The sequence below is a fragment of the Lacerta agilis genome, chromosome 10, assembly GCF_009819535.1.
Source record: "Lacerta agilis isolate rLacAgi1 chromosome 10, rLacAgi1.pri, whole genome shotgun sequence".
In the NCBI taxonomy this organism is placed as follows: domain Eukaryota; kingdom Metazoa; phylum Chordata; class Lepidosauria; order Squamata; family Lacertidae; genus Lacerta; species Lacerta agilis.
This window is the reverse complement of record NC_046321.1, coordinates 56623312-56637427: the sequence shown is the minus strand read 5'-3', so window position 1 is coordinate 56637427 and position 14116 is coordinate 56623312. Positions and strand designations below refer to the sequence as shown.

General features: G+C 44.2%; 1 protein-coding gene across 1 annotated transcript in view; it reads left to right on the top strand.

The window, feature by feature from the left end:
• The first annotated feature begins 309 nt into the window (after positions 1-309).
• Positions 310-14116, top strand: part of LOC117054565 (metabotropic glutamate receptor 8-like) — a 103269-nt gene continuing 89462 nt past the window's right edge. Inside the window, exon 1 of the mRNA XM_033163523.1 lies at positions 310-1084. Coding sequence (XP_033019414.1) covers positions 575-1084 — 510 coding nt within the window. The 5' untranslated portion in view covers positions 310-574. The remainder of the gene's footprint in view (positions 1085-14116) is intronic.

Sequence of the window (14116 nt, the reverse complement as noted above, 5' to 3'; positions counted from 1 at the left end):
TGCGCTTGAAATTCTTCCCGCAGAGGAGATGTTTGAGTCACCCCTTCAGTTGTCTCCTGAAACTAATGTTTCCAAGTAATGGAATGTGTGTATATTGACAAAGAGCAACAAGTTAATATCTCTGGAGGAAATGAAGGGTAAAACCTCAGCAGTAAACTCTGCTCCAAAAAATGATAATAGCAAAATTAAGATAGCTGAACTAAGCACTTTTCTGTATTTTTTCTTGATATTTCAGGAGTGTCTCCATCTCAGGACGTCATCCAAGGATGTGAACTGCTGATCTCCTCCCAGCATCAGATGCATGTCTGCCACCACTGAAAATACTCCACAAGCAAAGGTAACACATGGAAAAGTTAATCCCAATGGATTCCTTTTGTGCAAGGCTTCTTGAGGACTTTTGTTGAGAAGCAACCACCACCCCGCTGTCCTCCTTTTCTACCTACTGCATGGTCCTATCTTCTGATTCATTGGGCACTGATGGTAGCCTTCAGAAGGGGCAGTTTCAAATCGTCCACTTTCACCTCTAGCCAGAGAAGAACCTGGGTCTTGGATTGCAACAACACCTTCCGGAAAAATGGTATACGAGGACAAGCATCTAGTCTCCGGCCACTGTTTCTTCCTACTCGCAGCCAAATTCTGTTGGATGCTCCCGATGATGCGAGGAACTCATGGCCAGGAATATGCCCACTCCATCCGACTCGATGGAGATATCATCTTGGGGGGACTCTTCCCTGTCCACGCAAAGGGGGAAAGAGGAGTACCTTGTGGGGAGCTCAAGAAGGAAAAGGGGATCCACCGGCTCGAGGCAATGCTATATGCAATCGATCAGATCAACAAGGACCCTGACCTCCTTGCCAATGTCACTTTAGGAGTCCGGATACTAGACACTTGCTCCAGGGACACCTACGCTTTGGAGCAGTCTTTAACATTTGTGCAAGCCTTGATAGAGAAAGACGGGTCTGATGTGAAGTGTGCTAATGGAGACCCACCTATTTTCACAAAGCCGGACAAGATAACGGGGGTTATAGGTGCAGCTGCAAGTTCAGTGTCCATTATGGTGGCTAATATTTTAAGACTTTTTAAGGTAGGTGTGCTTTTAACTCTTCATCTAATATGCGAAATGTAATGAACGCAAGTAAGAAGCAATCCAGCTGTGGTTTGGGGTATCTCAGCAAGAACATTTCCCCAATATAATACAAACAATAGTTCAAATATTAGGGGAAATTAATTTGTAACCCCCCCCCCCATTCATATATGTGGTATGTGTTGGAAAATATTTCATATCTTAAATGTGTGTGTGTGTGAAAAAGGAAAAGTCTAATGGGAAAAAAATGAAGATTGTTGTAGACTGTATATTATTATCAACAAGTGCTATATAGAAATGCGCATGGAACTTCACAGGACATGCTAATGTCCCTGCCCCGAGAATCTTACAGTCAAATATCTCCCTTTGGGGAGATGATGGAGAAGAGTGATGAGAGTTGAATGACAGTGTAGGCTTGTAGACTTGGGGTAGGGGATGAATACACTTCACTATGTTTATTACTATTACCATAGTTAAAATAAGGTAAAAAGGTAAAGGACCCCTGGGTGGTTAAGTCCAGTCAAAGGCGACTATGGGGTTGCAACGCTCATCTTGCTTTCAGGCCGAGGGAGCTGGCGTTTGTCCACAGACAGCTTTCTGGGTCATGTGGCTAGCATGACTAAACTGCTTCTGGCACAACAGAACACCATGATGGAGACCAGAGCGCATGGAAACGCTGTTTACCTTCCTGCCGCAGCTGTACCTATTTATCTACTTGTACTGGTGTGCTTTGGAACTGCTAGGTTGGCAGGAGCTGGGACAGAGCAACGGGAGCTCACTCTGTCACGGATATTCGAACTGCCGACCTTCCGACCGAGAAGCCCAAGAGGCTCAGTAGTTTAAGATCACATTACAGGTCATATGTGGAGTTTTTGCTTAGACATGAGTGTGTGAATATGTTGTAATGTTATATTATTTCAAAACCTTTGAAGCAGAAGTCCATTCAAACAACTTTAAGAGTGGCCTAGATGAGATAATAACAAAATACAACAACATGGGGGTAGGAAGTAATGTCCCAATGCAGCAGGGCAGATTAAATTCCCAGTTAAAAAAATACTGTTACAGACTAATAAATCTAAATGGCTTTGGCATTAAAAAAAGGGCATTCCCTTAACTATAAAAATAAAACAGAGATGGTGCCAGGGAAACCTTCCTGGGGAAGAAGTTCCAAACCAAAGATGGGATGTCACAACTGAAACAGCTCTCTCTCTCTGGTCACCACCCACCTTGCTCCTGATGGCATGCAGACTTGCAGACAGGCCTAAGAGGATTACCTTATTACTCAGACAGATTTGTGTGGGAGGAAAAGCAATCATTTAGACCCCTAGCTATTTTTGCTTTAAGGCAGGGGTGGGGAACCTTAGGTCGGGGGGGGGGGGCAAATGTGGCCTTTTGCACTTCTCTGTCTGGCCTTTAGGACTCTCCCCAGAGCACACACCTTCCTCAGCCAGTGTGGTGTAGTGGTTAAGAGTGGTGGACTCGTAATCTGGGGAACCGGGTTCGTGTCTCTGCTCTTCCACATGCAGCTGCTGGGTGACCTTGGGCTAGTCACACTTCTCTGAAGTCTCTCAGCCCCACTCACCTCACAGAGTGTTTGTTATGGGGAAGGAAGGGAAAGGAGAATGTTAGCTGCTTTGAGACTCCTTCGGGTAGTGATAAAGCGGGATATCAAATCCAAACTCTTCTTCTTCTTCTTCTTTAGCCTGGCTAGAGTGTGTCTTGGACTCTTGTTTGTCTGGATGGGGGACAGAGGGGTTCACATGAATGTGTGAATATAGAAGCAAGTCTATATACAAAGATAAAAGTTGCATCCATCACTCTAACCATTTTTACCTCTGTCTCTGCACTCCACTGTTATGTGGCCCCTGGAAGGTGGTCCAGAAGACAATTTGGCCCTCGGCCTGAAAAAAAGGTTAAGGACAGTCCTCTGAAGTGTGCTTGGCTTGGGGGAATCCAGAACGGGATCACTGCGCAGAACAGAAGCCATTGTGTGCTTAACAATTGCTAGCGCAGACTTTTGCCTTGCAGAACTTTGGTTATGCACCTGTGAACTTAATGGATCATTTAATTGAGGTAGATGCAGCTATCAATACTTAAGTGTATTCACTGTTGTGGCTCAGGCTATTTCTGTATTTAATTGTACATTCTTCTAGACTACCTCTGTCTGACAACACAATTACAGGACAATCAGATGCAAGTCTTACACACAAATCTGCTTGTAACAGGAGGATCTTTTAAATGGGCAAATATGCCTGGAATGCTGGAAATATCGATCTGTATGTCTAACCAAATTAAATATAATGAAGTGTCATTACTTCTCTGAGAAACTTAGCCTCTTCCTTAATTTTCGCAAGGTTATAATTTTTCCCAGACGAGTCCCAGCAGATTGCTTCAGAACAACAATTGTGTTGACGTGTAATTGATTACCTTCATCATATACTTTATTATGCCCTAGAGCATAAACAGTGGGAAGGTAAACCTGCCACTTCTAGACTCATCAAGCACAGTGGACAGATGACAGAGTCCTAATCAATAAACTCAGTTGGAACTGATTAGGCAGCTACCATTTAATTTTAAATCCTGCAGGATGGTAGATAGATAATGGTGCATTAGATGGTTTCAGTACATACCATGGATGCTGCCTCTTATTGATACTTATTATCTGGAGTGACACTTATTATCCCGGTTCTCTTCTCATCTTCTGTTGGGAATGATCATGCTTATAACAAAGCCTACATAACACACACACACAAACACAGATGTGTGAACCGCTTCCATTTGCAAAGCACTGTATCTGAGCTGAGTGTTGTGAAAGTTCTATCTTTTTCATTCACACATGAAAATGTCGGACAACCGGAGTTAGCATTTGGCTAGCAGTGATCAGCGGTGCCAGCAGTTCAGCCACAAGATTCAAACAAGAGATTGGGGACAGTGCTGAATGCTTCCTTAAGTTGCCAAGGTTCCTTAAGCTCTCCTTTCGGAGGATGGCGCAGTTGTCTCATGGAGCCTCCACACAGGCGGTCAGCATGGCTCTAAGCATTTAGGGATGGTCCACCTATAGAAGGCAAGGAAGGAGTTTGACTCTCCATTGGCAACTGTCCTAGGTCACCCAAAGGAATATTTACTCCACGGAGATCAGAGATGGACAAATCTGTCAAATTCGTTTTTTCATTTTTCCACACTAAAGTTCCGTTCTCCACATTTCCACATCAAGTTTGCAATTTTTGTAAGTCATAAAAATTCACCAAATTTCTTCTAAAATGCACGTCTTGTACTTTTGCCCAGTGCATGTTTTTGCAAAGCAGGTTCCCTTAATTTAATGCATTGTTCTGTGCTGCCTTCACTAATACGTGCATCTTTATGCATACATTACCCAGTATATGCATATTTTGTACACATCACTTGACTGGAGAACTTCATTGCAAAATTTGAAGGTCTGCTGCGTTTTTGGTTCAGGAAGTGCAGATTCGGTAAATGTGCCTTTAAATGCAGACTATATCTAACATCCCTAACTGAGACACATGGTTTTGAAAGAGATGCTTTTCCCCCAGCCATTCCTCATGGCATTCCTTGGAGATGCAGTAACACATCTGGTGTGAATTCACTTGCCTGCAATTTTCCAGCTGCTGCCAGACATGATGAGTGAAAAGGATCAGATCAGTGAAAGCTTATAAGAAATATTGTTCATATTTGTATCGTGCCATTGCCCACACTTCTGGAAAGTGGCTTTAGAATGATAGAATTGGAAGGGACCTGAATAACGCCACCTGCTTAATGCCGGAAACTCAGAATGAGAACACACCTAACTAGCCTCTGCTTATAGACCTCTAGCAAGAGAAAACTCACCACCCCTTTAGGGCACTGGTTGCCGTTGTTGAGCTGCTTTTACCATCAAGTCATTTTTTTCAAATGCCCTGTAGCTAAATCTTATAACTTTAACCCTCTTGGGCAATAGAGAATACAGCAATCCTATGAAGTAGATTGGGGTGAAGGAAATGGGACTTTCCTGGCTCAACCAGCAAACAGTATAGCTTAGTAAAGATGTGAGACACATTTCTCTTCCCTCCCGAATCCTTATGTCATGGGTAGGCAAACTAAGGCTCGGGGGCTGGATCCGGCCCAATCGCCTTCTAAATCGGGCCCACGGACGGTCCGGGAATCAGCATGTTTTTACATGAGTAGAATGTGTCCTTTTATTCAAAATGCATCTCTGGGTTATTTGTGGGGCCTGCCTGGTGTTTTTACATGAGTAGAATGTGTCCTTTTATTTAAAATGCATCTCTGGGTTATTTGTGGGGCCTGCCTGGTGTTTTTACATGAGTAGAATGTGTCCTTTTATTTAAAATGCACCTCTGGGTTATTTGTGGGGCCTGCCTGGTGTTTTTACATGAGTAGAATGTGTCCTTTTATTCAAAATGCATCTCTGGGTTATTTGTGGGGCCTGCCTGGTGTTTTTACATGAGTAGAATGTGTCCTTTTATTCAAAATGCATCTCTGGGTTATTTGTGGGGCCTGCCTGGTGTTTTTACATGAGTAGAATGTGTCCTTTTATTTAAAATGCATCTCTGGGTTATTTGTGGGGCCTGCCTGGTGTTTTTGCATGAGTAGAATGTGTCCTTTTATTTGAAATGCATCTCTGGGTTATTTGTAGGGCATAGGAATTCGTTCTTCTTCTTCTTTTCAAAATATAGTCCGGCCCCCCACAAGGTCTGAGGGATGGTGGACCGGCCCCCTGCTGAAAAAAGTTTGCTGACACCTTATGTTATAGAGTGCTTAGAATCGTGGAAATCATTTTTATATTTAAATGGCTGAGAATGTAGCATAGAATAAAAGCATCTAAGCACGCTCAAAACACTCATTTCTTTATAGCATTGGTTGTAAGTATTGGCTCAGAGGTTTGTGGGGAATTACTATTTCATACCTTTAAAATGCTGCTATAGAAATGAGTGTTGGAAAATGTTCTGTCTAGGTGGTAGTTTAACCCCCCCCCAAAAAAAAATCTGAGTCACTCTTGATTACATTCCTGTCTTTGCAGGTAGCTATCATACTGCCTTCTGTATGCATCTCTTTTTTAATTGCCCGCTCCTTTTTCTCAAGTCTTTTCTACCCTGGTTAAATAATACATAAAATCAGAAGTAGTGATAGACATCTTGGTCACTTAATGCAGGGCCACCTAGATTACAGCTCTCCCTCATTTTTACTATTGGAGACAGCAAAGTCGACTGATTTTAGAAACTAATCCCTGTAGAACATGCATTAGCTGCACATTGAGAACAGCGAGAAGGAGAAAAGCCTATGAATTGTCTCCGATAGCAGCAATTTGTCTTCTGAAAGCATGACAGCTACTTCCTGATTTCCATTATGCAATGAGATTGCAAATAACATTCCACTGCAGTCTTAATCAATATAGAGTCACGTGGTGCCCCCCCCCCCCCGGGAAATTTCCTACTTACCCATTTAATTGATGTAACACAGTAGCTGGCAAAAAGAGGCGACATCTCTTTCAGGTTTTAATTATAGATCATGCAAATAACTTTAATGAGAGTGGGGTGGGGGAGAACCCAGATATTTGAAAGGACTTGTATTTTAGGGCTTATATAGGTGTTTGAGGGTTAATCCCTGAGAAGTACACAAAATTGCTTTGGAATGGAAGAAATCAACGTTCTGTTCTTCACAATATTGTCATTGGCGAATCTTATCACATGAGTTCCAGCTGAAGCCCAGACTCCCTGAAAGACCTGGGGCAGTTCACTATCTCAGCCTCCTCTTCCTCAAGAACTACCTCATCCCTCACACTCTCCCAAAGCCATTTCCCAACATACTGTCACACTCTGCTCTAGCCAATAATAAATCTGGCACTTCGCATACCAGTAGGAGCAAGATTGATATCCAGATTCAATTGTAGCAGAAGTGTGTAAAGAAATTAGTAAAAAGAGAGCTTAGCATCACATCCAAACCCAATATCGTGTTTATTTATCCCTTACAAGCCACAATCCCTAGCCAAACGCAATGCATAGTTTGGTCACCTGAGGCAAACCGCAAAATGGCAGACCCCTACCAGGGAAGAAGGGACGAGTGAAGATCTATAACAGGCTTCCTCAACCTTGGCCCTCCAAATGTTTTGAGACTACAATTCGCACCATCCCTGACCACTGGTCCTGCTAGCTAGGGATCATGGGAGTTGTAGGCCAAGGTTGAGGAAGCCTGATCTATAAGAAGAACAAAAGGGGAATAAACAGACCCTCCAAGTGTCCCTATTTTCCAGGATTTACAGAAGCCATCCTGGTTTCTCATTTGATCCTAGAATGTCCCTATTTTGCTCGGATAAATGTTGGAGGGTATGGTAGGGTGTGCCTATTTTCACTGGAGAAATGTTGGCAGGTATGGAGTTACGCAACCTCTGAACCAAGGAGCTATGTAACTATACAATCTTTGGAAGACATCTGAAGGCAGCCCTGTATAGGGAAGGTTTATTGTGTTGTTGTTTTTTTAAATGTTTCATGCTTTATTATGTTTTTATATATGTTGGAAGCCACCCAGAGTGTGGATGCAGGCAATGGCTAGGGTCATAAGAATGCAAGGAGACCCCTGCTGGTTTAGGCTAATGGCCCATCTAGTCTAGCATCCTGTTCCCCCAGTGGCCAACCGGTTCTTATGAGAATCCTGCAGGCAGGACCTGAATGCAATAGCACTCTCCTCACTTGTGATTTCCAACAACTGGGTCTGTGGGGAAATGGTGTCTCTAAGATGTTTAATGATTCTGCCTGCCTGCCAATTTTCTGCTGAAAACCACCTCTGACCACCTCTCCCAAGGCTACACAGATACATATTCCCCCCTCTCTACCCAACCATGGGGAGGATGAGCAGCTGGAAGCAGGAAGGGTTTTTTGTGGGGTGGGGAGGAGCAGAGACAAATTAAACCTGCCTACTGCTGCTTTCCCACTCCAAATCACTCTTTTCTGAAGCTGCTTTTTCTCACTTCTGCAAGAAGTGGCTGTTTGCATAACACCTGTTCACATATAGTCGTTCTGTAGTCCTGCTCTTAGAGGGATAAAACATAATGACTGCTGCTCTATGTTTTTATTGCTTGCTGTGTATCGCGCAGACCCGTCTCCTAAGCCACAGCCACTCATGGAACAACCTTTTTAGGGGCATCCTAATAACAAGGTGAAAACTTGGCACCCCTCACTCTTGATGCCTAAGATTTTCCCTGCATCTCTTGATCACACAAGCAATGCATGCTATGCCTCTCTTTGTGAGTGTTTTCGGGAGCGTGTGCATGTGTTGATTTATTGCATCCTGATGTAAGCTGCCTTGAGGATCACTTGATTCAAAAGTAGGTATAAGCAAATTAATGCATTGCTCCAGCTGAGATGGGCAAAAATGTATAGGCTTCCTTGATCTTTCTCAAGGGTCCCTGAAGGCTTAGAAGATACACCAATCTCACAGCTAGGCAAGAACTGTACTATCTTTGTTAAACAAGAACATAACAGCAACAGGGAACTCCCTACTCCGCCCAGTAATGATTAAATCCTGTGAATAATCTATATACACACTGGAGTTCATGGGGAAAGGAGCTGCATTCTGGTTTCTCCTGAAGACGCCTTTCTTATCAGTCAGTCCTCCTACTATCCACATGAAAGAGATTGTAATCATTCCAATTAGTGCGGGGAATTGTTCATTTTGCCTCTTTCTTGTATGCCCACATTGTACCTAGTATGAATTTGTCTCCAAACAGTGTGTTTACATGATCTTGGGGAGACGGATGCTGTTGCAAAGGCTGCTAATTTAGACTTGCTAACTTGATGGCAGGGACACGGGTGGCGCTGTGGTCCAAACCACTGAGCCTAGGGCTTGCTGATCAGAAAGTCGGCGGTTCAAATCCCTGTGACGGGCTGAGCTCCCGTTGCTCGGTCCCAGCTCCTGCCCACCTAGCAGTTCGAAAGCACATCAAAGTGCAAGTAGATAAATAGGTACTGCTCTGGCGGAAAGGTAAACAGCATTTCCGTGCACTGCTCTGGTTCGCCAGATGTGGCTTAGTCATGCTGGCCACATGACCCGGAAGCTGTCTGTGAACAAACGCCGGCTCCCTCAGCCTATAGAGCGAGATGAGCGCCGCAACCCCAGAGTCGTTAGCGACTGGACCTAACGTTCAGGGGTACCTTTTTAACTTGATGGCAACTCTTTGGCATCAGTAAGGATCTTTACAGGGCTTTTGAATCCCCTTCCTTCTAATCTAGCCTGCCATTGTTTTCCTCAGCTGATGTGTACATTTAATTCCTCACTCAACCTAAGTGAGAGACATGTTGCAGATATTTATTTATTTTTGTTAAGAAACTAATGCTCCGTCTTTCTGACATCATGGGCAAGGCGGCTTGCAAAAATGAGTTTTCATCTGATACCCGAAAGATAACAAAGAAGGCACCAGGTGAAGGTACCTTCATTGTTGGGGTGCCACCATAGAGAATGTACTGTTCTCACTAGACACCCCATGTAACCACCCAAAACGGGGACGCCGAGAGCTTGGTCTGAGATGATCTTAATGTATGTGCGTGTTGATAATTCAAAATCCTTTTTGTAATCATTGAGAAAGTGTCAAGTGCCATGTCAGAGGATCTGTACAAACTGAAGCCCAGGTTGAACTGCTCAACAGTAAAGCTTCCTCTTGGTCACAAAAGAATCCTGTGTATTGGGCCAAAGATGTAAATCCAGCTACGTATCTCCACCCACATTACAATGTTCATTGGCCCTATTTTGAACACATCTTTCGATGTGAAAATGGATATGCAAGTTTTGCATTGCGTGACCTGGAAGCGGTACAGTATTTGGGTATTTGCGTGCTGCTGATTTTGGTATATCGCAACTGACTTTCCTTTTTCTTTTTAGCAAGTAGGAGCATTTGTTCTTTGTATGAGAGAGAAGGCTGACTGACACCAGTCACTTCAGTGCTCGTTATTTTGGCAGTGCCACATTTAAATATCACAAACAATAATCCAATCAGTGATCTATCAGAGGTGCAGTGATCCAAAGCCAATGGAAAGTTATTGTTCTAAGGTTCTACTGTAACCAGTGCTGTAAGTTACTTGTGATTACTTTTCACCCCATGAACTTCAATGGGCCTTGACAGTGCTACCGTATTTTCGCACCATAAGATGCACCGGACCATAAGATGCACATTTTCTTGAGGGGGGAAAACAAGAAAAAAACATTTTTTATAGCATATGCACCCTCCCCTTATCCCCAGCTGGCTTTATAGCAAGTGGGGGGAGAGCCGCCTTGACACTGTAGCGGAGGGGATGCTGCTTGCTCCTCCACCACCCCCCGCCACCCGCCACCTGCAAAAGAAGGCTTTTGCGAGCGGGGGGCAGTGGGGAGGAGCGAGAAACATCTCCTCTGCTGTAGCAGAGGGGATGTTTCTCGCTCCTCCCCACCGCTCCCCGCTTGCAAAAGCCTGTTTTTGCGAGCAGCGGAGGAGATGCTACTCGTTCCTCACCCCCCTCACCGCCGCTGCCTGCCACTTGCAAAAGCAGGCTTGACAGGGAGCCTCCGCTCCATAAGACGCACAGACAGTTTCCCTTACTTTTTAGGAGGGGAAAAGTGTGTCTTATGGAGCGAAAAATGTGGTATTTTTCTTAAAAAAAGAGGTGCCAAAACTCACCGTGAATGCCTCCCTTGTTCTCTTACAATGGCAATGGTGCCCACTTGAGAGGAGCTGGAACTGAGTTCCAGCGAGTTGTGGCTGAGAAAAAAGCCCTGGGCCTTGGGTCCAATAGCTAGCTCATTCCTTTGCATGAATACTCAGAAATACGTCCAGTCAGTTCCCTGTGACTTACTGCAAACAAGATATGACTAGTTTTGCAGACTGATGTTCTCTATCTGGAGATGTCAGCACACAGCGAAGGGTTCAGGAAGCACAACCCAACTCCCAGTACCAAAACACTGCGCTAAATATTTTACCGCACTTGGAAGAGATAATTGATTTTCAAATTCCATGTACATTGCTTGGATTGATTAGCATCAACATTAATTTGTGTTAATTTTCTTGAGCTAAAGGAGTGTCAACTTAACAGTGCATTAATTTGGGGTTTTGCAGGAGATTGCAGACTTTTACACCCTAGGTGTCATGAACATGATTCACCCTTTCTGGTGTCTGCTAGGTGTCAGAGGGCGTTTCTGTGCTATGAGTGGGAGTGAAAAAACACATTCTCAGGTTCAGAATCTGATTACAGCCACAGGTGAGATATGCAGAGGAAGGGGATAGGCTAATGCTTCCTATAGTCTTATTTTTGAGTTTGGTTTGAGCCTTTACAACAGGTCTGGGGAAACTTTGATCCTCCAGATGTTGCTGAACTCCTCCTCCCATCATTCCTGGCCATTGGCCATGCTTGTTGGGGCTAATGGGAGTTACAATATCACAACATCTGGAGGGCAAACGGTTCCCCATGCTTGTTGTACAACAGTAGCACCATATATTAGTTGCACATCGCATGCACAGCTGTAGCACACAACCTGCACTGTAGTCACAGCGTGAGTGATCGTTTGTCTTGCCCCAGTTGCTCCTTTTTTGTAGAGGTCTGTGGTGATATGATTCTGCTCAGCTCACGGCAGTATTGATGGAGCTTCAACGTAAAGGCAGATGCAACTGATGCTTGATAATTTACCATAATGATGTGAACAGATTTTATTGTACACTTAAACTTAGAGGAAAGTTAAACATCCAGATGTGTCCCCAAACTGTTATAGTGTGAAATTGTGTGAAAAATTGAAAGAATGCATGGAATTGGAAACGGCACAACTTATCTCCAACTCCAGAATTAACTCTTATGTGTATCTAGCGTCATAACTAATCCTGAAGTGTTATATATTATATTACACTTCTTTCCCTTGAACCAGTGTATCCCATTCTTCTTAGTGGTTTTAAGGTAAAGGTAAAGGGACCCCTGACCATTAGGTCCAGTCGTGTCCGACTCTGGGGTTGTGGCACTCATCTCACGTTAGTGGCCGAGGGAGCCGGCGTGCAGCTTCCGGGTCATGTGGCCAGCATGACAAAGCCGCTTCTGGTGAACCAGAGCAGCACACGGAAATGCCGTTTACCTTCCCACCAGAGTGGTACCTATTTATCTACTTGCACTTTGACATGCTTTCGAACTGCTAGGTGGGCAGGAGCTGGGACCGAGCAACGGGAGCTCACCCCGTTGCGGGGATTCGAACCACCAACTTTCTGATCAGCAAGCCCTAGGCTCTGTGGTTTTATTTTGCTTTAATTTGAAGGTTTCACTAGGAGGAGATGGAGCCACTTAAAATCCTGGTTGAAGCATGCGTTCAAGACAATGGGACACAATGACCCCAAACTCTCATTTCATATGTCTTGTATTTTTTTTTTTAAATGTAAAAAGATCAAGTTTGTAGTCCTTAGCAGCTGCAAAGCTATTCTTGAAAGTGTGTGGGCAAGGCCTGCAACAATTTCAGAAACTAGAAGGGTGCTTGAATATAATTTTGCCTGGTTGGGGGCAGGACTAGGGCTTATCCTAGCTCCTTGTTCCTCTACAATACTAGCAAAACCAGAATATGTTATGCAAAATAGCTTATGCAAAATAAGAGGGACTCTGGAAATGCACTCAGTTTGCAATGCAGGTCACAGAACTCAGCTTCCTTCGGCACAGAATTGTTATTGATTTGGTGCTGAATTTATTTATTTAGTGCAGAATAAACTCTGCCCTGTATAAGGAGATGCACAAATGGAGAGGAGAAACTTGATTTCCTCTGGCTGAGGCCCAGTTTATGCATTAGCTATGTGGCATGCTTGCTGCAGCAAAACTTCTCCTTGACATTTGGTTTTCTGTACATAGGAATTTGTCTCCCTTTGTGCGAGAAAGAGTGTGCAGTAACAGGAACTCAAACCTGCATTCTGAAGCGCCATAGGCCAGCCATGGGTTTCCCACCACATCTGCTCTTTGTGAGGATCAGACTGTGTGAATCAGGGAACACTTGTTAGGCACAATGGGGAATTTCATGTATCTACATGCATAGGTTATTTGACGGCTATCAACTGCATTGGTTATTTTGCATGTGTCCCAATTTTCCAGGGACAGTCCTGGATTTACAGAAGCCGCCCCAATTTCTGATTTGATCCTGAAATGTCCTGCTTTTCCTTAGTACCTCCCTATTTTCATGGAAGAAATGTGGAGGGTATGGAATTATGTGTCCCCCAAGCCAAGGAGATAAGTAACTACACAACCTTTAGAAGACATCTCAAGACAGGTCTGTATAACGGCCTCGGTCCTGTATACCTGAAGGAGCGTCTCCACCCCCATCATTCAGCCCGGACACTGAGATCCAGCACCGAGGGCCTTCTGTCGGTTCCCTCACTGCGAGAAGCAAAACTACAGGGAACCAGGCAGAGGGCCTTCTCGGTAGTGGCGCCCGCCCTGTGGAACGCCCTCCCATCACAGGTCAGGGAAATAAACAACTACCTGACATTCAGAAAAAACCTGAAGGCAGCCCTTTTTAGGGAAGTTTTTAATGTTTGATATTTTTGTATTTGGTTTCTGTTGGAAGCCGCCCAGAGTGGCTGGGGAAATCCAGCCAGATGGGCGGGGTACAAATAATAAATATTATTATTATTATTATTATTATTATTATTATTATTATTATTATTATTATTATTAATGTTCAATATTGTATTGTACTTTTATATGAGTTGGAAGCTGCCCATCTTATTATAGAATAAAGGTAAAGGTAAAGGGACCCCTGACCGCAGACGACTCTGGGGTTGCGGCGCTCATCTTGCTTTATTGGCCGAGGGAGCTGACGTACAGATCCCGGGTCATGTGGCCAGCATGACTAAGCCGCTTCTGGCAAACCAGAGCAGTGCACGGAAACACCGTTTACCTTCCCGCTGGAGTGGTACCTATTTATCTACTTCCACTTTGACGTGCTTTCGAACTGCTAGGTTGGCATTATGGAATAGGATGCCCCTATTTTCATCGGAGAAATGTTGGCGGATGAGCACCCACCTGCCAATCAGCAGAC